The sequence below is a fragment of the Kogia breviceps genome, chromosome 2 (assembly GCF_026419965.1).
Source record: "Kogia breviceps isolate mKogBre1 chromosome 2, mKogBre1 haplotype 1, whole genome shotgun sequence".
NCBI classification, from domain to species: domain Eukaryota; kingdom Metazoa; phylum Chordata; class Mammalia; order Artiodactyla; family Physeteridae; genus Kogia; species Kogia breviceps.
The window spans coordinates 24,871,415-24,895,793 of NC_081311.1; the positions used below are offsets into that span (position 1 = coordinate 24,871,415).

The 24,379-nt window shown below is 40.3% G+C and overlaps 1 protein-coding gene across 1 annotated transcript in view; it reads right to left on the reverse strand.

Annotated features, from left to right (window-relative positions):
• CFAP58 (cilia and flagella associated protein 58) overlaps positions 1-24,379 on the reverse strand; it is a 113,326-nt gene that overhangs the window by 50,424 nt on the left and 38,523 nt on the right. The window contains exons 12-15 of the mRNA XM_059052810.2: positions 19,304-19,444; positions 18,330-18,553; positions 15,771-15,882; positions 13,437-13,541 (exon numbers count right to left, since the gene is read on the reverse strand). Coding sequence (XP_058908793.1) covers positions 13,437-13,541; positions 15,771-15,882; positions 18,330-18,553; positions 19,304-19,444 — 582 coding nt within the window. The remainder of the gene's footprint in view (positions 1-13,436; positions 13,542-15,770; positions 15,883-18,329; positions 18,554-19,303; positions 19,445-24,379) is intronic.

Sequence of the window (24,379 nt, forward strand, 5' to 3'; positions counted from 1 at the left end):
TCTCTCTCTCTCTCTTTCTCTCTCTCACATCTTAAGTGGTCAGGCAGAACAGACCCAATGAGGCCTATCCACCTAATCGAAGATACAGAGGATTTAGGGTGGATGGTGGACATGGTGGATCTTGCCCTGGCCTGCTCACCTCTGACGCAGAAACTGGAAGAGCAAGAGAGCTACAGCACAGGGGCAGGAGCTACTTAACATATGATGATCTGGTCCATCAGCAACAAGTGGCCCAAGTTTCAGGCTGTGACCAATCCGATGAGCAATGACTCCCTTTCGAGTCTTGGGGGATGAGGGTGGGGAGGGAAAGGAGTCTTGGAAGGGGCTGGAGAAAGAGGTGGGAAGTTGGGCAGAAGTTCCTTTCTTCTCTTGAGTATAGAAGGTGTAACCCATGAGGAGAGGGAAGAGCCTCCGTATCTACCTCAGACTTACTGTCTGTCTGTTCTCTGATAATGAAACCTCTGGAATCAGGCCTGCTTTGCCCTGGATTTCTGACACTTTAAAATGCCTCAACCCTAACTCAATACTGAGATGAAAATAGGGGTGAGGAGAAGGAAGTCGATCAAGACAGCCCCTTTCAAAAAACCACTTGTTTTGAATCACATAACATGAACAAAACCCTTCCTAACCAAATCAAAGGTCTAGCCCATCAGTCAGCTGTGGGAATGCTATGGGTATCAAGGGGGAAAGAGGGGGGTGGGAGGAATTGGGAGATTGGGATTGACATATATACACTATTGATACTATGTATAAAATAGATAACTAATGAGAACATACTGTATAGGACAGGGAACTCTACTTAACGCACTGGGGTGACCTAAATGGGAAGGAAATCCAAAACAGAGGGGATATATGTATATGTATAGCTGATTCATCTTGCTGTACAGTAGAAACTAACACAACATTATAAAGTAACTATACTCCAATAAAAATTAATTTTTAAAAAGACAGGAATGCACAAAAAAAATAAGAGAATGCCATTTCAAAAAATAACATCTTACATCTCCAAAGGCAAGAAAGAAGGACAAGGAAAAAGAGAGGTCCCCAAAACTAAAAAGTAAAATTGGCTTTATGCTACGCATTGTGCTCTTTCATTACAAACCAAAGAACATTTGTTTGGAAACATACAGAGTTTCCCAATCCCCAGTCGAACATTTGGGAACGACTGAGATACAATATATGGAAGGCATTTTGATAATGTGCCCATCAGACACTAATGGTTGCTGTGGTGCTCTAAGATCATGAGTGAGGTGCCACCCTCTCTAAGCGCTCACACTGAGGCTGACTCAGATAGACCAGGTGGATAGAGGTATATGGTGCCCCACAGGCAGCCCACATGGATGTGTGTGCATCTCTGTGTCGGGCCAGCATTAGCAGCTTGTTTTCTGAACCACCCATCTCCAATTGCTCCTTCCATCCTCCCTGACATGGAAGAGCATGTGCAGGACAGCAGGAACCCTCCGGGATTCCAGGAAGAGGTGGCAGGGGAGCAGCAGCCCACCAGGAACATTCTGGGGAAGAAGCCACCGCCACCATTCCCAACACGTTATATATTCTCTGGTGAGGACAGCAAGGCTCTCCAGGAGGTAATCCCCTCTCACCTCATTCTTCTTCCCTTTGATTTTAGACCAGAACGAAAGCCTGCAGATGGGCTTCTGGTCAACAGCTTCAGCTTACACTGTGCCTTTCAGTCCCTCTGTCTCTCTAGGGTGGGAACATCTTCAACAACTTCAGCTCTGTTTGGGGAACATGGTCACTTAGCTATCCTTGAACAGAACGGGCAAGAACTGTGGTTGCTGTCCATCACACCACCAGCGACTGGGACATGATGTTAGAATTCATCTTCCATATCTTAAGGCGGTGCATTAATAATTTTATAATTACTTGGGAATTTGGGAGAGAAAGTGGTCATGGAAATGAGATGCTTAGTGGCTTTATGGGGGAGGCACCAAAGAACAGTGGTGAGAGGCTCTGTTCTGGATTCCAGTGACAAAGGTTTCAAAGAGGAGGCAGGAAACCCTTCCTATAAAAGGCCAGACAGTAAGTCCTGTGGACGTTGTGGGCCATACAGTCTCTGTCACAACTACTCAACTCTGCTGTTGCAGCATAAAAGGAGTCATGTACAATAGATGAGTGGATAAGCATGGCTGTGCACCAAGAAAGCTTGATTTATGGACACTGAAATTTGAATTTCATATCATTTTTACATGTCACAAGATATTATTCTTTTGATTTTTTTCTAATCCCTTAAATATATAAATACTATTCTTACTGTGGGCCATATAAAAACAGGTGGTGAGCCAGATATGGCCTACTACAGGCCATAGCTTACTAAACTCTGGTTTATAATTGCAGCTCTGAAATTTCTTAGCCATAAAATCTTGGGCAAGTTTTGTTTCCAAGCCTCAGTTTCCTCCTCTGTAAAATGGAAACAATAACAGCCTCAACCTCAACTGGGTTTCCTGTGGATACAATGAAAGCAAAATGTTTTAGCACAGAGTTGCTGTGCGTGCGCATGCTCGCAGCAGGCAGTAAGTGTGAGCTGTTACTGTCATTTTCCTCCACTCTTCAAAACTCTCCGCAGCTTCTGCCAAATGCATCCAGGTTACTATCAAATAGGATCAAGGATCCTCATGCCTCTATTTTTTTTTTTTTTTCGGTACGCAGGCCTCTCACTGTTGTGGCCTCCCCCGTTGCAGAGCACAGGCTCCAGACGCGCAGGCTCAGCGGCCATGGCTCACGGGCCCAGCCGCTCCGCGGCATGTGGGATCTTCCCGGACCGGGGTACGAACCCGTGTCCCCTGCATCGGCAGGCGGACTCTCAACCACTGCGCCACCAGGAAAGCCCCACATGCCTCTATTAACAAAGAAACATTCTAGACTTTTCATACTAACATCAGTAGCCTTCAAGAGTTTATGGACTCCTAAAACATGCCTCAAACCCTTGGTGCACTCATTTGTCAGTTTCCTCCCAGATCTCAGTCCTTGGAATTCAAAAGCTGAGGACCGAAGTGTCAGGTTAGTATGCTCCAACCCAGAAATACAGTCATCCCTCGGTATCCGTGGGAGGTTGGTTCCAGGACCCCACACAGATACCAAAATCCACAGATGCTCAATTCCCTTATAAAAAAAGCCATAGTATTTGCACCTACCCTACACACATCCTCCCATATACTTTAAATAGTCTCTAGATTACTTATAACACCTAATACAATGTGAATGCTACGTAAATAGTTGCCAGCATGTGGCAAATTCAACTTTTGCTTTTTGGAACTTTCTGGAATTTTAAAAAATATTTTTGATCTGAAGTTGGTTGAATCCACGGATGTGGAACCCACAAGTATGGAGGACCAGATGTAAAGATATTTCTTGAGCACTGGCCAATTCTCGTGCCCCCTGGCAACTGCTAAGTGCTCTATGCAGTGCTTTCCCTTCATCTTCACAACAACAAAAGGATGCTGACAAGATCATGAGCTCCACGTTTCAGAGAAGGAGACCAAAATACAAGAAGGTTAGATAACTAGGCAAGGCCATGCATGTAGTAACCAAGAGTCGTGGGGTTCCTTCCTGAGCCACAGCTCTTGCCTTGGAGCTAAGATAGGCGCCTCAGTGCTTCTCTTTCTGAACCCGTATCCTGAATGCCTAGGAATTTTGTTATAATGCTGGTTATGATTTATTAAGGCCTGGGGAGGTCCTGCGATTCTGCATTCCTAAAAAGTTGTCAGGTGATGCCAATGCCACTGGTCCTAGGACCACGCTTAGAGTGACAAGGTTCTAGATGCAGTGAGAAATGTGACCTTTCCCCATTAATGACCAACGTGGTCTGCAGATGAATCAAATCAGTGACTTAGTTTTCCATGGAGCCAGACTGCCACAGTTAGACTCAAAACTCCACCAAATGCCAGATGTGTGGCCTTGGGGACAAGTCTCTCAACTTTTCTGTGCCTCATGTTTCCTGCCTATGAAGGGAAAGATAATAGCTCTTATCTCACTGGGGTGCGACAATGATTAAATGAGATAATACATACACAAAGCATTTAGAACAAGGTCTAACCCATTGTAAACATTCAATAAATGTTAGACAATCAGAAGATCAAGAAAAATGAAGATCCTACCAAAGAATTATCTAAAAATGTGCTCTGTGAGGTTTGCTCTCCCTGCACAGCTAATAATTTGCACAGATCCATCCAAACCCTCTTATCATTCAAGCCATTTTACAGTTAAGTAAACCAAACTTGCATCCAGTCATAAAATTAAATTAGAGAGAAAGTTCACCTTGAAAGGGCAGGACCCAGATGCCAAGAAAGAAGCAGCTTTCCATACTACTCAGCCATAAAAAGAAACGAAACTGAGTTATTTATAGTGAGGCGGATGGACCTAGAGTCTGTCATACAGAGTGAAGTAAGTCAGAAAGAGAAAAACAAATACTGTATGCTAACACATATATATGGAATCTAAAAAAAAAAAAGGTTCTGAAGGTCAGGAATAAAGACACAGATGTAGACAATGGACTTGAGGACATGGGGAGGGAGAAGGGAAAGCTGGGACAAAGTGAGAGAGTGGCATTGACACATATACACTACCAAATGTAAAATAGATAGCTAGTGGGAAGCAGCCGCATAGCGCAGGGAGATCAGCTTTGTGTGGGATAGGGAGGGTGGGAGGGAAATGCAAGATGGAGGGGACATGGGGATATATGTATACGTATAGCTGATTCACTTTGTTATATAGAAGAAACTAACACAACATTGTAAACCACAGTAAATTCCAGGCTCCTGCAAAGTTAGAAGTTAATAACACAAATGCAGAGGCAACAGGAACAATAATTCCCATAACCTCTCAGAGCTCAAAGACAGAACTCAAATGACTGTGGGGCACATCACTTATTGAAGGACCACCGTTCTTGCAACATTTAATCAGTCACTAAGTAAATATTTGCGAGGGAAGAAATAATCATTGCCATAGACACAGGAACTGCCTTTGTGAAGCTTATGGTCTAGCAGGAAAGTCACTAAGCACACAATTGCAATTATTTCATTAATTACAAGTGTGACAGTGGTATGAAAGTAAAGTCAAGGTATGGGAACATGTACCAAGAAACCTAACCTAGAGACCTAAGAGGGACCCCTGAGGAGAAAGCATTTAGTCTCAGGTCTAAAGGGTGAATAGGAGTTGCCCAGGCAAAGAGCCTGTCCAGCTTTACTGAGCACTTATTATATGCCTGGTTCTGTATCAGGTATTGGGGTTAGAAGGATTAATTAACTAGTGCCTTTCCTCAAAGAACTCACAGTCTATTGGGGGCAAATAGACTTCCATTACATCTGAGCTGGGAAATGACAGGGGCTCTTCAGCACCATGTAACAGATTAAACAATCATTTTTAAAATGTTCTGATACTAAGAAGTCAACCAAAAATCTTCCTAATTGCAAAATGTTCTGTTGTGAGTTTAGAGAACTTCTCTAATAATTTAATAAAACAGATGAAATTGAGAAACTGTCAAACCCTGTGGAGCACCCAGGGTTTCACCAAGATACCAAGGCTTGCTTGTCAGCAGATGCTCAAGCTCTGGAAGAAAACTCACAGCAGACCCAGGGCAGCCCAACCATCCAAAAGAAAGGTGAAATGAGAAACTGGACAGGGGCGAATGAAGCAGGATATTAAACTTTGGAGACCTGGAAAAAAATGCTTTTTGGTTAATAATATTAACAATCATCACAATAATGTTAATGATAACTAAACACTCTGATCAACCTGCATGTGCACTTCCACTCATTTCTGTGGGTGGGTACTTATTGCCCCAGTTTATGGATGAGAAAACTAGGGATTAGAACAAGAAATTTCTGTTTATGGCATTATGGCATACTAAACAACCTGAAAAACTAAAGTCCACAAAACATTAGACTTGCTCAACAAAACAACACATCCTTTTAATCACAAAATGGAGTTTGCAAGTAGTTTGATCCTCAAATGTCAAAATCAAAGGGTGAACTATGTATTAGAGCAGTAAATAGAAACTGCAGCTTCCCTTGGGGGCTGACTGGGACAAATGGCTGGACTCACTGAACAAGGGGCTTGGAGTTTAATGGCCATAAGAGGATAAAAGATGAGGTACTGAGCCTGCATGAAGTGGGTAGATAGTACTGAGACTCCTCCACATAAAGTTAGGGACTTAAAAGAGTTACAGCCTCAGTGTAAAGAGACAACAAAGAGAAATTCACCCACTGGGACAGGAAGACCACAAGGACATCCAACTATCTCTCCTGGGTTCTGCGTGGGGAAAAAAAAAGCCTACCCTGAGAATTTGTATCCATGGGTCTTCTATCATAAGGGTTTAGAGTTCTAATATACATTAACCAGGTAGTCTAGAAAGCCCCCAAATGAGAATTTAACATAAAAATTTATCCTAAGCAAGTGATATCTCTTACAGCATATGACAGAAACAAATGAAAGGACATACCCTTAACCTGGACCATTCCCAAGTTCCATAAATAAAGCCTTTTTGAAAATGAGTTCATAATCCAAAAACCAACACAAATGGAAAAAGTCCACCATGAATGAAAGTCAGCAGTCAAAGTAAACAATAGGAAAGACCTCCAAGACCTTCAAAATAATAGAACAATCAGATAAAGACTATAAAAAAAAGTTTCAATTAATTGAAGACATAAAGGAATAAAAACATAAAAGATCAAGACACTATCAACAAAGACCAGTAATAAGTGAAAAAGAATCTCTAGAAAATAAAAATTAAATTATTGAAAATAAAATCTTGATGGATTGGCTATTAGCAGATAAGCACACCTCAAGAGAGACTTAGTGAACAAGAAGATAAAGCTGAAAAAATGTAACACAATAAATAAAGAGAAGAAAAATATCAAAGAGGTCAGTAGATAAGAAAAAAAGAATGGGAAGAAGTCCAACATACATCTAATAAGAGTTCCAGAAGGAGTGAAAATAGAAAGATAAAGGAGAGATTATTCAAAGACACAGTGTTAAAAAAAGAGACAAAAGACCCAAAATGCAGTCACTTGTGTTAAGCAGACATCAACAAACTGAGACTTAATGCCTAACCCAATTGCAATTTCAGCCTTTCCTAGAAATGTAATCTCAACTGGTCAGTCTGAAATTACCCAGTCAGCACTGGCCATTCCTGGTCAGTGAGGAAATCTGCCTGACAGACCCCTGCTGTACCCCAAAGGAAGGTGACCTTGCCTGAGACAACACACTCTTTGCTAGTAACTTCCTTGTCCTGCCCCCTTCTGCCTATAAAAGTTTTCTATTTTGTACAGCTCTTTAGAGTTGCTTTCTAATTGCTAGATGGAATGTTGCTCAATTCATGAATTGTTGGAAAAATCCAATAATATCTTTAAACTTTACTCAGTTGAATTTTATTTTTTAATAACAGGAATCCTCAGATTCAGGAAACACAATGAGTCCTAAGTATAGTAATTAAAACTAAATTCATACCAAATGCATTGTGCTGAAATTCCAGAACACGAAGGACAAAGAGAAACTCTAACAATCAAACAAAAGGGCAGGATACTTAAAAAGGAGCAATAATAATTAGACTGACAGCAGACTCCTCAATAGCATCATTAAAAGCTAACACAGAGGACTAACATCTTCAAAGTACAAGTAGAAAACAGGGTTTGAACTTAACCATTTACAAGTAAGGCCAAAATAAATACATTTTCAGACAAGCCAAAGAGAGTGTTAGTCATAGAAAAATTTGTCATTTTAAGAACTATGAAAGGATGCATTTCAAGAAGAAGGAGATGGAACCTAGAGGTAAGAAACTGGAGAGGTGAAGAAGCAGAAAACAAAAGAACTGGTAAATATTCTGGTGAATCTGAATAAATAATTATAGACTCTATAAAATACTGATGATGATGACTAATACTGGGAGGACTGTAGGAGGTAACTGGAGTTAAAACATTCCAAGTCCCTGCACTGTTTGTAAGAAGGATAAGGATATTGATCAACTTTACATTTGTTTAGACTTGATGTCAACTATGCATGTTAAATTTTTAAGGAAATCAGACAGAGACGAAATTACACTGAGCAGTGGTAACTATTCAGCAAAAATAAATAAATACACCAGGAAAAGGAGGATAGGGAGTAATGAGGAGAGAGAAGTGAGCGGTGGAGGGAAAAAGAGGGAATAAAGAAAACTCAGTCCAACAGAAAGCAGAAAAACTATTTTTGAGCATTAAAAAAAAAAACAAATCAGGGTAAATAACAGAAAATAAGAAGTAGAAATAACCCTAAAATTATCAATAAATATAAACAGACTAAACACACAAGTCAAAAAACAAAGATATCAGATTAGGTTTGGGTTTTTTTTGTTTTTTAATTACAAGAGACTCACTGAAATATAAGGACACCAAAAGCTTAAAAGTACAGAAAAATGATGCCAGAAAAACTGGTAAAGCTATATTAATATCACACAATTTTATAAGTAAAAGCAGTAAGGATTAAGGAGGGTTCTTGCATAATATTAAGGGAACAATTCATCACAAAGAAATATTAACTATAACCTTTTACTCACCTTGTGAACATAATCTAAAATGTACTTAAGGCCAAAAACTACAAGGAAAAATAGACAAATCTCCAAACTTTTTTCTGTAATTAGGTAGACAAAAAAATTAGGAAAGATATAGATTTCAAAAATGCAATTAACAAGGTTGGTCTGATGAACATCATATAGACTCCCGAATCTTGACCATTTGGAGAACACATATCTTTTTCAAGCACCTAGGCATTGGTTATAAAAACTGACTATCAGCAGAAGCAAGAAGAACTACAATTCTGCAGCCTGTGGAAAAAAAACCACATTCACAGAAAGATAGACAAGATGAAAAGGCAGAGGGCTATGTACTAGATGAAGGAACAAGATAAAACCCCAGAAAAACAACTAAATGAAGTGGAGATAGGCAACCTTCAGAAAAAGAATTCAGAATAATGATAGTGAAGATGATCCAGGACCTCGAAAAATGAATGGAGGCAAAGATCAAGAAGATGCAAGAAATGTTTAACAAAGATCTAGAAGAATTAAAGAACAAACAAACAGAGATGAACAACACAATAACTGAAATGAAAATTACACTAGAAGGAATCAATAGCAGAATAACTAAGGCAGAGAACGGAGAAGGGACCCGGAAGACAGAATGGTGGAATTCACTGCTGTGGAACAGAATAAAGAAAAAAGAATGAAAAGAAATGAAGACAGCCTAAGAGACCTCTGGGACAACATTAAACGCAACAACATTCACATGATACGGGTCCCAGAAGGAGAAGAGAGAGAGAAAGGACCCGAGAAAATATTTGAAGAGACTATAGTCGAAAACTTCACTAACATGGGAAAGGAAATAGCCACCCAAGTCCGGGAAGCTCAGGGAGTCCCATACAGGATAAAGCCAAGGAGAAACATGCTGAGACACATAGTAATCAAACTGGCAAAAATTAAAGACAAAGAAAAATTATGGAAAGCAGCAAGAGAAAAACGAAAAATAACATACAAGGGAACTCCCATAAGGTTAACAGCTGATTTCTCAACAGAAACTCTACAAGCCAGAAGCGAGTGAGTGGCATGATATACTTAAAGTTATGAAAGGGAAGAACCTACAACCAAGATTACTCTACCCAGCAAGGATCTCATTCATATTTGATGGAAAAATCAAAAGCTTTACAGACAAGCAAAAGCTAAGAGAATTCAGCACCACCAAACCAGCTCCACAACAAATGCTAAAGGAACTTCTCTAAGTGGGAAACACAAGAGAAGAAAAGGATCTACAAAAACAAACCCAAAACAATTAAGAAAATGGTCATAGGAACATACATATCGATAACTACCTCAAACGTGAATGGATTAAATGCTCCAACCAAAAGACACAGGCTTGCTGAATGGACACAAAAACAAGACCCATATATATGCTGTCTACAAGAGACCCACTTCAGACCTAGGGACACATTCAGACTGAAAGTGAGGGGATGGAAAAAGATATTCCATGCAAATGGAAATCAAAAGAAAGCTGGAGTAGCAATACTCATAGCAGATAAAATAGATTTTAAAATAAAGAATGTTATAAGAGACAAGGAAGGACACTACATAACGATCAAGGGATCAATCCAAGAAGAAGATATAAGAATTATAAAAATATATGCACCCAACATAGGAACACCTCAATACATAAGGCAACTGCTAACAGCTCTAAAAGAGGAAATCCACAGTAACACAATAATAGTGGGGGGACGTTAACACCTCACTTACACCAATGGACAGATCATCCAAACAGAAAATTAATAAAGAAACACAAGCTTTAAATGACAGAATAGACCAGATAGAGTTAATTGATATTTATAGGACATTCCATCCGAAAACAGCAGATTACACTTTCTTCTCAAATTCGCACGCAACAGTCTCCAGGATAGGTCACATCTTGGGTCACAAATCAAGCCTCAGTAAATTTAAGAAAATTGAAATCATATCAAGCATCTTTTCTGACCACAGTGCTATGAGATTAGAAATCAATTACAGGGAAAAAAACGTAAAAAACACAAACACATGGAGGCTAAACAATACATTACTAAACAACCAAAAGATCACTGAAGAAATCAAAGAGGAAATCAAAATATACCTAGAGACAAATGACAATGAAAACGCCAAGATCCAAAACCTATGGAATGCAGCAAAAGCAGTTCTAAGAGGGATGTTTAGGGCTATACAAGCCTACCTCAGGAAACAAGAAAAATCTCAAATAAACAATCTAACCTTAAACCTAAAGGAACTAGAGAAAGAAGAACAAACAAAACCCAAAGTTAGCAGAAGAAAAGAAATCATAGGGCTTCCCTGGTGGTGCAGTGGTTAAGAATCCGCCTGCCAATGCAGGGGACACGGGTTCGAGCCCTGGTCCGGGAAAATCCCACATGCCGCGGGGTGACTCGGCCCGTGAGCCACAACTACTGAGCCTGCGCGTCTGGAGCCTGTGCTCCGCAACAAGAGAGGCCGCGACAGTGAAAGGCCCGTGCACTGCGATGAAGAGTGGCCCCCACTCGCCACAACTAGAGAAAGCCCACGCACAGAAACGAAGACCCAACACAGCCAAAAATAAATGAATAAATAAATAAAAATTAAAAAAAAAAAAAATCATAAAGATGAGAGCAGAAATAAATGAACTAGAAACAAAGAAAACAACAGCAAAGATCAATAAAACTAAAAGCTGGTTAAAAATAAATAAATAAAACTGACTACTTAGCTGGTCACAAAACAAGTCTCAATGAATTCCAAAGAATCAGTATAATACAGATCACAATGCAAAAAGTGAGAAATCAATAACTAAAAGATAACTTAAATACCTATATTTTTAGAAATTTAATTTTGTACTTTTAATTATAATAGAAGAAATAAGAAATAGTGGATATTTTTAAGACTTAATCTCAAAATAGAAATAATTTTGAAAATAGAAAATATTTAGGACTAGATGAAAATGAAAATACCATGTTTTAAAACCTGTGGGAAGAAATGAAAGTTTTTCAAGGACATTTTGTACCCGTAAATGCTTATTTATATTAGAAAAGTAGGCTGAACATTAATGAGTTGAGCACCAACCTTAACCAGGTAGAAAAAGAACAGAATGAACCCAAAGTATGGTTAATATTATGGGCTTTGGAGTTAGAAATAATACGAATAATTGGTCATTTATTTGCCAAGCATAATGCTAAGCTCTTTCAATCCTCCTTTCAACATGCCTTTTATTTTCAACATTTTGCCAATTTTATTTCATCGATCCTCCATCTGCATATCCGTGTGTCTCCGATCCCTTCCCCCTTTCTTCATTTCTTTGCTGGAAAATTCTAAAATAAACCCCAGACTATGTATCATTTCATTTGTAAACACTTCAATACATCTCTCTTATAAAAAGGCTTCTTTTTTACAAAACAACCATAACACTCCTACCACACTTTATATAATCAACACTAATTTCTTAATGTCATCCAACACACATCCCATGTTCAGATTTCATTGACTGCAGAGAAAACAATGAACAGAGACACAGATCTTGCATGAGGCCAGCCACACGGAGGGCCCAGGCAAAAGAGGGAGCTACTGTTGTTGGTACATGATAAACGGTGACCGAGGACATTGAGGTGTCATGCTTTCCCCGTGTGGGGACTGAATGAGAGTGATGAAACCTGAGACTATGACTGAGGGCAGCTAAAATGAAGGGGGATAAATGAATTCTTCTGGCACAATTACGTGCTCGTTTCTGTGCTGCCTGTAGAGTGAAGCCATGCTCTTCCTTTCACTGAATTACTCAGTTTTGTAGGGAGCTACTGAAGTTAAATGGTTACACTACTGGGGACAAGTAGCCTTATATCCTAGAATTCTCTACCTAGTGCTGGTTAATTTTATTACTGTGGAGAATCACAGGCTTTCCCCACACTGGAGTGCCCTCAGAAATCAGGGAAATGAGCCAGGAGCAAAGTATAGGAGCTATCTCCCCACATCTGGGGAGTTAGGACCCAGGCAGCCCAGGAGCATCTGTGTGAGTGCACGAAATAGGACAAGGTATGATGTCAAAGATAGGGATCCTGAGCCATTAGTCTTGCACACTCTTAATGTCCCAACAACATCCCTCTTCATATGTTCTATATTGTCCCATAATACAGATCAAGAACCTCAGGTGCAGAGAAGTTACCCTCACACAGCTACAGATTTTGGCAGAGGCAGGATTCCAACCCAGGGCACCTAACACCAGAGCTTATATTCTTTATCCACACCAAACTCCTGAGGTTCATCTTCCTCATCTGCTGATTGGGGATGACAACCCCCAACCCCAGAACTGTGAAGAGGAATTGAGACAAGGAGATAAAGCCACCAGCACAGTATCTGGCACGATGATGATAATCGTGATGAAGGAAATGATGGTGGTGACAACTGGTACTTGCAAAGATACAGGCCCACAAGGCTGTTACCACTGTTAATTGCTCCAGAATAACTTACTGCATAAAATCCTCAAAAACATACCTTTCCTTCCATTTCACTCCCACAAACCTTCAAGAGGACATTTGTGCTCTATGTGAAAGCTAGTTTTCAAAGTCAAAATCATGGCATTTCACATTATATGAAGATATGAAGAAAAGTATTTAAAAAGAATCTAACGAATAAAACTGCAGGGCAGCAGGGAGCCCACATTACCCAATGCAGTAAGTGTAGCCTTGAACTTAATTTTCTAGAATTCTTGAAATATCAGTGATGGCAGCATAAAAGACCAATTAATCAGATTGTTTGTTCTCTGTGTGTGAGTCCCTGTTGCCATCTACAGTTAAAAATGGGGCATGCAACACTGCCAAATAACTAATTCTAAAAACATTGTCCTGGAGATGATGGTGCTAAGAAAATATACTTGTTCGATGCATACAGACAATGGAAATGCTACCTGAAGGAGCAGCTCTTTTTCAACCACCTCTTCTGTCTTGCTGATGAGACGCTTCTGCAGGGTATGAATTTTCTGTATCAGCTCAAAGGTACTGGGGTCACTGGCCTACTCAAGGGGAACAAAATAAAGCAGCTGAAATTATCAGTTTCAAAGCACTGATGTCCCTATGTAAAATAATTATTGTTCTGTTAAAATCTATTGCAAAGATGTAGACCCAATACAGAAAGAATTAGAACCAAAAAAATAAAAATAAAAAGTACAACTGATGAGACAGTCATTAAAACAGACTGATGTTTGGCTCTAGTTAGCCAATAAATGGAAAGTGAGTATATTTATTCCACCAGGGGAAATAATAACAACAGCAGCAATAATGGTAGCTCCTGGGCCAGATACCTGGTTCTCTGCCACCATCTGGACACTATGCTAAGTGTTTTTCATACATTATCAAATTTTAGTCACATGACAGCCCTACTAGACAGTACTATCTTCCCCTTTTACAGATAAGGCAACTGAGGCTCAAAGGAGGTCATTTACCCACACGGATAAAGGTCAGAGCTGGATTCAAGCCCAGATATGTCTGGCTCCAAAGCCTGGGCTTCTTAATTACTATGCTCTGAGGTTTTCCCTACCATCATTTCTGTTTCCATAGGAATGAGACAGGGTTCCCTAATTCATTCGGTCTCAGGATTCTCCTTGCGTAATTGTCAACAAGAAGATTCATTACAGCCTATGATGGGGAAAGTTTCTAGGATGTGGACATCTGCTAATAATTGGCAGCAGAACAGGACCATGGCATTTAGCTCTCAAACAGCATTATCAATCCGTAAGGCTCTGATGCACCTTCAATAGCTATCTGTGTACAATTCAAACAAGATCTACAGTTATACATTGATAATTTGTCCTCTAGACGTTGAACCAAAGCTTTACTTTCAACTGTACTGACATTCTGAATTAATCTAGCAGCTAAATATTTTCAACTACCTCCCAGAGTCTCTATTTTCTAATTTTTTTTAATAGACATTGACATGGAATTGGAAATGGAATTTAAAGATCCGCTTGAAAACACATGGAATAAACTAATGTGACAGTAAATGAATTTAAAATTTTCAGCTCCTTAGAAAAAGAATAGATACATGTATATGTATAACTGAATCACTTTGCTGTACACCTGAAACTAACACATTGTTAATCAACTGTACTCCAATTTTTAAAAAAAGTTGTGCAACAACCAAAGCTACCACAAAAATAAATTAATTTAATTAAATTAATTTTCAGCTCCACTTCCCCAGATGCATCCATGTTATTGTTATTTAGTAAGCTACCCCACTCTTGGCATTTGAAGATGAATAAATGAGGGTCCAAAAGAGGTGGGGGGAGATATTCCATTGACTATGACTTTGTTTAAGAAATATGAAGCAGTGCCAACCGATATCCATACTTTGGAAGTAGATTTGGCACACATTCACTTGGCAAGACTGGATGTCGTTAAAACTCAGGCCTCATGTTTACATAACAATTTATAATGCATTATCCTTAATGCTTTCTTCATTTAAAGGAAAAAATGAAAATGGAAAACAAAAACCTACTTGGCTGTTTTTCCCCCTTGCCCTGCTCTTTCTTATATCACATACTTCTATTCTCCCAACACCCTAACTGTTCACTTAGTCAAAGCCCCTTCTGGCACCCACATTGCTGGGTACAACTAAAGGAGACAGGCATCTTTTTCTTGAATAAGCAGAGCATGTCTATTACTGTTATCTGCTGGTGGAAATGTCTATCAGGAGGTCATAAGATAAAATATGAGGTTTATTATCCATCACCTACCAATGGGACTTTGGCTGTTTTCCCAGATCCTAAAAGGAGGAGTTTGACTAACACAATGCTAGTTCTTTGAAAAGAGGGCAAGTTCACAAAAGCCCTATTTTCTTTGGGAAATAAAAGGGTTCAAAGGCCAATTGAAAGATGGCAAGGACACTGGTAGCCAGTGCAGCTGAAGGCAATTAACTATCCAAGACAAACAGGTAGCGGTAAAATAGCTGGTTGACCAAAAACTGCTTAAACAACAACAACAAAATAATAATAATCAATGTCAATTGGTGAGGCCAGTTCACAGCTTTCACTGGGTCTTCTTTAGGCAGAAAGGATTTTGTCCAAGACTTTTAAAAACAAAACCCAAATCTGGAACAATCCAATTTACATTTGAGCTAGCCTTGCATTTTAGGTGACAATGGCATAGCATTCAATAAAACCATGCTTCTTATCGTGCTTTAGGTAAGAAGACAAGCAGGTTAGAAGGAGGTTTGGGGGTGGGAGGAAGGCTCTCCGGAATGTTACCTCGAGCTTTCTCCATCTGTGCACATTCATGGGGTTCTCCAGTTCCTCCTCCAGGGCTCGGCATCTTGTCCTCTCCTTCAGGAATTCCCTTTGCGTGTGAAAAAGTTCCTGCCTGAATAAGACAAACTTTCTTTTGCAAAGAAGTTCTCCACTCATTTGAATATCCTTTACATGCCCACTATATCTTACACAAAAAGCTGGGATTAGAGAGACTTCAGGATCACTGAGACTAGCCTCCTAATCTGCACAAGACACAGATGATATCAATTCTTGCAGTGCAAACTTCAGCTTTAGCTTTACCAAAAAAAAAGTACCAGAGCTTCAGAATTATGATTCTGGATACCCAAGGAATTTTAGAAGTATATGGAAAGAACAGGGAGGAGGTTAATTATGAGGATTTCAATATACTGTTCAATGCGTCTAAACGTCTCCTACAGTAGCAGAAGAGAACAAGCCACATTCTACCATGAGGTATGGCATCTGAATGCAAGAGATTGAGGCTCAGGTGAGAACCTGACATCGATTAGGGCAGTGCATCACCACCCTGATGGCATACTGGAATCACCTGGGGAACTTTAACAACATACCTTTGCCTGGACCCAACCCCCAAACGGATTCTGCTTTAATTGGTCTAGCATGCAGCTTGGGTTTCATAGATTTTTAAAGTCCTGCTGGTAATTCTAATGTGCAGCCAGCATTGAAAAACACCAAATTAGGAGTGATCTTTTCTCTCATGTTCCGCAACAACACAGATGGCTGGAAAAGTCCCGAAGAACTAGCTCTGGCTCAAACATACTTCTAAAATCTGTAGGAATCTCTAGTTAATAGGTAACATGCTACAGCCATCCACAGTACCCAGTGAGCTGGCTGCCACCCTATTGAAAGAGAAGCTCTGTTGGGAGGTGGAGAAGAGGCAAGCACTCGCGTTGACACGGGCAAGAGGATATTATTATCTGTCCTCATCTGCTGCGTGTGCGCAGATTACTAATACTAAGCCATCTCTTTTACTTAATTGCTTCATTTAAACCAATAATACAACTTCCCCTCATTAGCAAGACAAACCATTAGAATTAACTGCATAATGTTCACTCAACAGGGAGCTCAAGCTGCTTAGAATTAAAACCATATTTTTAACACTACGATTTTCTAGAGTGTCATCAGCAGCGAAGGGCAAGAATATTAGCTACTATTATTGATGGCTTCTTTTGTACCAGACTCTGTGCTAGGCATATTACGTTCCTTTTCATGTTTAATTTTAACCGCAAGTCTTAAGCTCAGATAAGTGATTTGCCCAAGGTCGCACAGCTTGTAGGTGACAAGTCTGAGATTGGAATTCATGCCTGCTTGCCTCCAATATTTTTATTGTCTTCCCATTATAAAAAAAGGTAAAATCTATTATCAACAAACCAGCAATGTTGAGGGAGAATGGGTAGAATTGGGGCCTTTGCGTATATAATAAAAATAACAGGTGGCTGGCAAGTTTAGTGATGGTCCTGGAGATCATTCAATAGCTACTTAGAATGAATCCATTTGTCTCCAAAATGTCAATGGTAGCATCTCTGGATAGTAAACTTATGAGAGATTTTCTAATCGCGTCTTCATATTTCTTCTGCATGCCCCATGTTTTCTACAATGAATCTGTACTACTTTCATTGTCTGAAATATGAGCAACTCTTTAAAAGAAAAAAAAGAGTATTGATCTATCCTTGATGGTGGCAACTTCCCTTGCTACTCCTGAACATATTCACTGCATTTAAATACCAAAACTATCTAATTCAATTCATTTAAGAAGTAGATCCAAACTGTGTCCTTGTCCCAAAGTGGCCAAGGATACTGTTCATCTACAAGTCTGTGGAGAATAAGATAGCTACTGAGAAAACACCAGACCTATTATTTAGTTTCCTGCAATTGCCTATATAAAACATGGTGATGTTTTCCCAAAGGGAAAGTAGATCTTGTATAATGTAAGATTTAAAGCAAAGAGAAGGCGCACTAAGCTCAAATGAAAGCTGCAGAAGATAAATCAAGAGTGAGATGTAAAATCTGGCCGCCTTCTAAGGAAACACAGTTTTCAAACAGTGTAAAATTAAATTTTTCCCCTCTTTTCATTCTGTATGTAATTCCAAGAAAAAGACGTGCAGACGTTACCAGGATTCAATTTAAATATTGATGCTCCATTTCTTACATACTGCCTTATTAAAGAAAATTCTAAAGAGCTCATTGGGAGAATATTTTTCTGAGTTGTAACTAGTTTGTGGTTATGATTTGACTTGAAATTTCTTTTTCTAAATCCAGAATAAAGTTTTCAAAAAATCCTTTTGCACTTGCTTATGTTCCCCTGAAAGGAAACCAGTTCATTTTTTGTGACATAGAATGGGCACGATATAGATTCTGGATTATGGAAAAGTTGTTCTCATTATCTGCTAATCATTTCAACATGAAAAAATATTTTATGCAACTTGATAAAGACCTTCAATGACCAACAGGAGGAACACAAGGTCATTTCAGGAGCTCTCCACAGAGTGCTGTGTGCTCAGCTCCCAGGGGGTCTTCTATTACCTGAGTTCGGCAACATTAGCCACACTCCTGGAAAGAATCCCCTTTTCCCAGCGAAGCTTCTTGATCTCAAGTTTAAGGATTCTCATGTCCTCCAACCTCTGGTTGTACTGGCTCTCGCCTTTATTCAGCACGGACTGCTGGATCTTGATCTTCTCGTAGAGCAAAGCCAACTCATCATTGCGCCGGACTAGCTGTGACCCAAGGATATCTCTCTCGCTGATGACCTAGAAAGGTAGGGAAGGGCATGGCCACCAGGGGACAAAAAGTCCCACGTTTCATCATGGCAGCAACATTCAGTCTGTCAATGAACACCCATCCAATGGCCACATGTGCTAGGCACCCAGTGGGTGAGGCCCTGGAAATAGCCTGCTAGACAACCAACACTGGACTCCTCCCATGAGAGTTGGCAGCCTTGTTGGAAAGAGTACAACAAATAATCCATAATAATAATAATCCAATAATCCTTGGCCCATGCGTGTTTGCTTGGTTGGTTTTCTCCAACACATTATAAGTGTTTAAATTTGAATGCCTTTAGGGTGAGCTAGCTCTTGCCAAATTCTACTATTCCTTACTGTCTTGCATTAGCCAATGCCTCTTTTTTTTTAACCTGCCAGATCTCTGAAAGCATTTAAGTTTCTAACCCCCAAATTATGTAATTATTCATTGTAATTATACATGAGCAGTTATATTATGCTGGAATGTAAGCTCCCTGAGGAAGGGACCTTATTTTCTTGTTGGTCAGTGTATTCCCCAGAGCCTACAGGAGTGGCTGACACATAGTAAGTGCTCATAAATAGGAGCTGAATAAATGAATGAATATTTCATAATTAATCAACAGAAGGTGGGCCTCTGGGGCTGTTCTTCTGATAGACTGAAGGGAAGAGCTTAGAAAAGAATGAGGCTTTGTGAAGAGTTGCATCAAACAGTTGTGTCTGCTGATAAGGTCTGCAGGTCTGGTGAGGAGGTGTTCTTACCTGGTCTAACTCCTTCTTCTGTCTCATCCTCTCCCCATCAGCCTCGGCAATGATTCGCAGGAGTTTTCTCTCTTCAGCTTCCTGCTTTTCAATGAAGTGTTTGGTCTCCAGCACTTGTTGTCTCAGCTTCAGCAGCTCAGCCTGACAAAGAGTGAAAGACCAATTTCGCTCTGTAACAGCACAAACCAGGACGGCAGGGCCCAGATTTAGATGGACAGTGTGCTTCTTATACTTCCCTGTGATGTTTCATGGTTTGATTATCCTCACAAGCAAAGCAAGCTTCACACACACACACACACACACACACACACACACACACACACACGCACGCACACGGCCTGTAAAGAAACAACAGTGCACATTAAGGAGATCATGTTTTATTCTATGAGTTGTGCCCTTGAGGGATTTCCATCATTTTTCTATATAAGTATAGCAGGGACTTCATCGGTATTCAGCAGCAGTTCTCTTACCAGCTAAACATGGGGAAAATTCACAAATAGTGCAGAGAAGGATGTGGGGAGCAGCATGGTGGGGGGGTTGGGTGAGGGCAGCTCTGTATGTACCAGCTCCTATAACAGTCCTAACACCACCAGCATATTAACTGCAGAGAGAAAGCCTATTACAAGCAACACTTAAATTAATAAAGATAGCAACCAAGGGTCTATCATATAAAACATCTTGATGGAACAGAAGAGATGTTATAGTATAAAAAGATATATAGGGCTTCCCTGGAGGCGCAGTGGTTGAGAGTCCGCCTGCCGATGCAGGGGACACGGGTTCGTGCCCCTGTCCGGGAAGATCCCACATGCCGTGAAGCGGCTGGGTCCGTGAGCCGTGAAGCGGCTGGGTCCGTGAGCCGTGGCCGCTGAGCCTGCGCGTCTGGAGCCTGTGCTCCTCAACGGGAGAGGCCACAACAGTGAGAGGCCCGCATACCGAAAAAAAAAGATATATAGATCCTACTCTTAAGACGATTACAATCTAGATGAGAAGATAAGATATATAAGTATTATGCAAATATTAACAAGTCCAGGCAATAATGTTCCAGGATCTTTATTATCACACAGACAGTGAATTGATGCTACAGGAGGTCAGAGGACTGCAGTTGTTAACAAGGCTTCCTGGGAGAACTCAGATCTTGAGGATCCTGAGGCTACATGGAAATCCTAAGAGTAATGGGGAAAGTGTGCTATGAACTGGTAATTTTCAGAAGGAAAATTCCTCTCATCAAAGGACACATTTGCTTCAATTCCACAAGTATATTCGTGGCTTACAATATCCCTGGCATGATATTAGGTATTTTGCCTCGGTACTCTTATCCCCATTTCACAAATGCAATTACAGAGACAAAGAAAAGCAAATCAACTTGACCAAGGTCACACAGCTAATAAGCAGCAGAGTTGAAATTCCATCCTAGATCTTTTGATTCCAAAGCTTTTGCCCCCTTTGCTATCGCCACACAATAGTTCCAAGTCAAATACAGAAAATGAGTAAGACATGAGGGATTCACCACCCATCAGAGATGACAAATATAACCAACTACACTACGGTGTGGAAATGCTCTCTATTGTGTGAAGAAGGACATGGGAGAACAGGAAAGAGTTCCTATTTCTGGCTGGGGTTTAGAGGGAAAAACCAGTCAGGGCTTTGGCAGTTGACCGTTATTTCTAAAATGGAGAGGCATGTGCTGGGGAGAGAGCAGTCAATGGTCAGGCTCGTGTGAACAAAGCCATGTAAACTATAAAGTACCTGGTGTGTTCACCAGACAGCAGAGCATCCAATGTGGCTGAGTTAGAGTATTAGGTAGGGAATAGCAGGAGGTAAGGCTGGTAAAACAGCTGAGCCAATCTGAGAAGGGCCCTGTATGCCATGTACTGTGGACAGTATGCAATGGGGAGCCACAAAGTTAATCATATTAAAGGAAAGAAGAATAAGTCTTCGAGAGCTTCCAAGCCCATACAGGAAGGACAGGTGGTACACAACCAGGTCAACACAAGAAGGAAAAATGCAGGAAGAATTCTGCTTTCACCCATGCCTGAAATTACAAGGGAGAGGACAAGACAATATTAAGGCTCCAACTTTTTGGACTTCCTTGGTGGTCCAGTGGCTAAGATTCCACGCTCCCAATGCAAGGGATCTGGGCTCAATCCCTGGTCTGGGAACTAGATCCCACATGCCACAACTAAGAGTTTGCAGGCTGCAACTAAAGATCTCACATGCCATAACTAAAAGATCCCATGTGCTGCAACTAAGACCTGGCACAGCCAAATAAATAAATATTTTTTTAAAAAGGCTCCAACTTTTCAATGGCTTGCAAGTCAACAAGTGAAAATGAAAAAGTAATAATTTTCTCCTTCAAGAAAGTATTGGATCCCCCACCTCCATCCACCCAGAAATGTCAATGGGATGATAGTAAACTGAATATTTGCCTAGTGCCTGTGAACCAACCCAACTCTAGTTGCAGCCCCACTCTAATCTATGAAGACCAAGAGTCATTAATTCCATAGCTCAAACTTATCCAAATGGTACAAGATACCATGCACCTAGCAAAAGACCTGTAATGTCACAAACTAAATGCAGCTAGCTACTATAAAACCCAGAGTTTACTTTATGACGTTTTGTTTGTTTATTCATGAAATACATTTTGGTCCAGGCATAAGCAAAAGGAAATACTTAGTGAGAAAAGATCTGGTCTAGTATTTACCACTTTGGGGGATTACCTGTTAGGAAAGAGAGTGAAGAACCAGCCTTTCTACTTGCATAATCATTTAAGGTGACAGCAAGGACAGCAATAAAATACCCATTTGGCTCATGCTTTCTTTAATAAAACTTTTATTTTCCCAGATGTGTGACATTCACTTCCCTGTTCCTAAGTGCCGAGAGCTGATCAGAATCCATCAGCAGAACAAAATGAAATGGCTGTTATATTAAAATGCAATCAATGGTGTGTAAAAGTATCTGTCTGAAATGTAAAACCATTCATGTGTTTGGCATTGCTGGGTGTTTTTTTTCATAATGTATCAAAATTCTGAGTGGTCTCCTTATGTCATAAATTTATGGGCTGTAAACAAGATGTGCCATTAGACGTTGGCAGCAAATGTTAACATCAACAAAATACCTTAGGTCTAATGCATTTAGCAGCTGTAAATCTGAGCTGTCTCATCCAGGAAAGATGGTACAACTACTGTGCACCCAAAAGTTCATCAAGTAATGTTCTAGGTGGGACCCAAGGTATGAAATTGTAATACAGTGGCAGGACACACTCTTTAGTCACTGCCTCTACAATTTTACAGTTTTGTGACAGGTGTTCACAGAATATATATCATCCAATCTTGCTGCAGGCATAAGTCATATCTCAAGAATCATACTTGAAGGAGTTTCACCCATTCATACAGGATCCCAACATTCACTGGGTTTCACAGAAACCATCTGTTTATTTCTAGCAGAACAAATAGGACCACCTAAAGTCTTCTGGTCATGAGAATAATTAGGCTTTCTCTCTGTCTCCCCCACTCCCCTCCGACAGTTCCCATCCATGTCACTCTAGAGAGTCAACTAAGTACAAGGATATGGTGCCCTGAAGCCAGTTGCTAATGTGATGCTGAGCTCTGGACATAGAGAATTTGCTGCTGAATTATTCACCAAGAATCAAAGTGCTGTCAGATTGACATGGGATGATTGGGAGGTGACAAACAGAATCGAGAGCTTGTTAGGACTGGAAGGCAGACACTCCACATGAGACGGCCCCTTTAGTGCTGATGAAACAAGACAGGGACACAATGGGCAGATGAACGCAGATGCAGCAACATCTACAAAGATCTACACACATTCTGTCATAACCATCACATGCTGACAATGTCTAGAATCCTGAGGAGTCAGTAGAGCCTGGTAGCAACTGAAAAAGAGAAAGAAACATGGAAGAAGCAAGACTTTTCTTTTGAGGGGGATGAATGAGGATGGGGATGACTGTTACGGACGATTGTTTGTCTGTCGAGTTAGAGAAGTAGTAAATTGGGTTGTCCTGTCAAAAGGCATCTCACGGTCTACCAAACAGGCTAGGGTTTGCCCTTCGGGAGGGATTATGTAGCCACATAGCTTTGTAGAACTCATAATAATAAACTACATGTCTCTCATGGAGCAAAGTTACTAGAAAATCTGCCCTCTCCTACAGGGTTTTGGTTCGCGAACCTCAGATGCATGAAATCCAGGGACCTCTGTAATCATGATTCATCTTTGAGGCTAAAAAAGTCAAGAGGCTAAATGAAACTCAACGTTCAAGCTGTCACATTTTTCTAAAGAATGACAAATGGGCTTAATGATAGGCCAAAATTATCCAGTCAAAGCACCATTGCAAGTTCCCCTTGGATAACCTCAAATAATTAATCAAGGAGGCAGCCTTTTTCTGTTCCTAATTCTTGCCTTAATGGGAAAACCTGAGGAAAAGGCACCCTAGTTTCACAGTAAGTCCAAAGCAACCACCTCCCTATAATCGATGACCCAAAGCTATCCAGAACGAGGATTCCTCATTTAGAGCAGACTCTCAAGAGCAGAAGCCCTTTAATCATCTTTCTTATTCACCAGCTGCCAACCCTGCTGGCCCAGGACCGAAAAACAGGACCCTATTATCCTTTATTTTATTATGATGCTTCTTTGGAGCTATGTGTGTGGATGTCTAATGATGGAGGGTGTAATTGAAACCAATATTAACCAAAGTCAAACTAAGGAATCAGGAATAATTGCTTTTTTGCATAGGACATTACTTATTCTAAAGCAGGATTTTGTCTACCTTGGACTCCATTATGCAGCCATAGTTAATCTTTTGAAAAGAGCATTACTTGGGAAAGTAAGAGATGAGGATCAATGTCATCCTCTGAAAGGAAGAGATGATGTACCAAGTCAAGTTACACTGAAGCCTTGCTAACGTGGGCCCATGAGGCCCATGGGTGAAGCAACGTTTACAATAAGATTCTTCTTATTCAGCCCATAATAAATAAACCCCATCCCACTATAGACTCCAGGGTGGTATAGCAACACTACCTTCTATAAAACTGTTTTCAAACAAGGAAAATAAAGACAAAG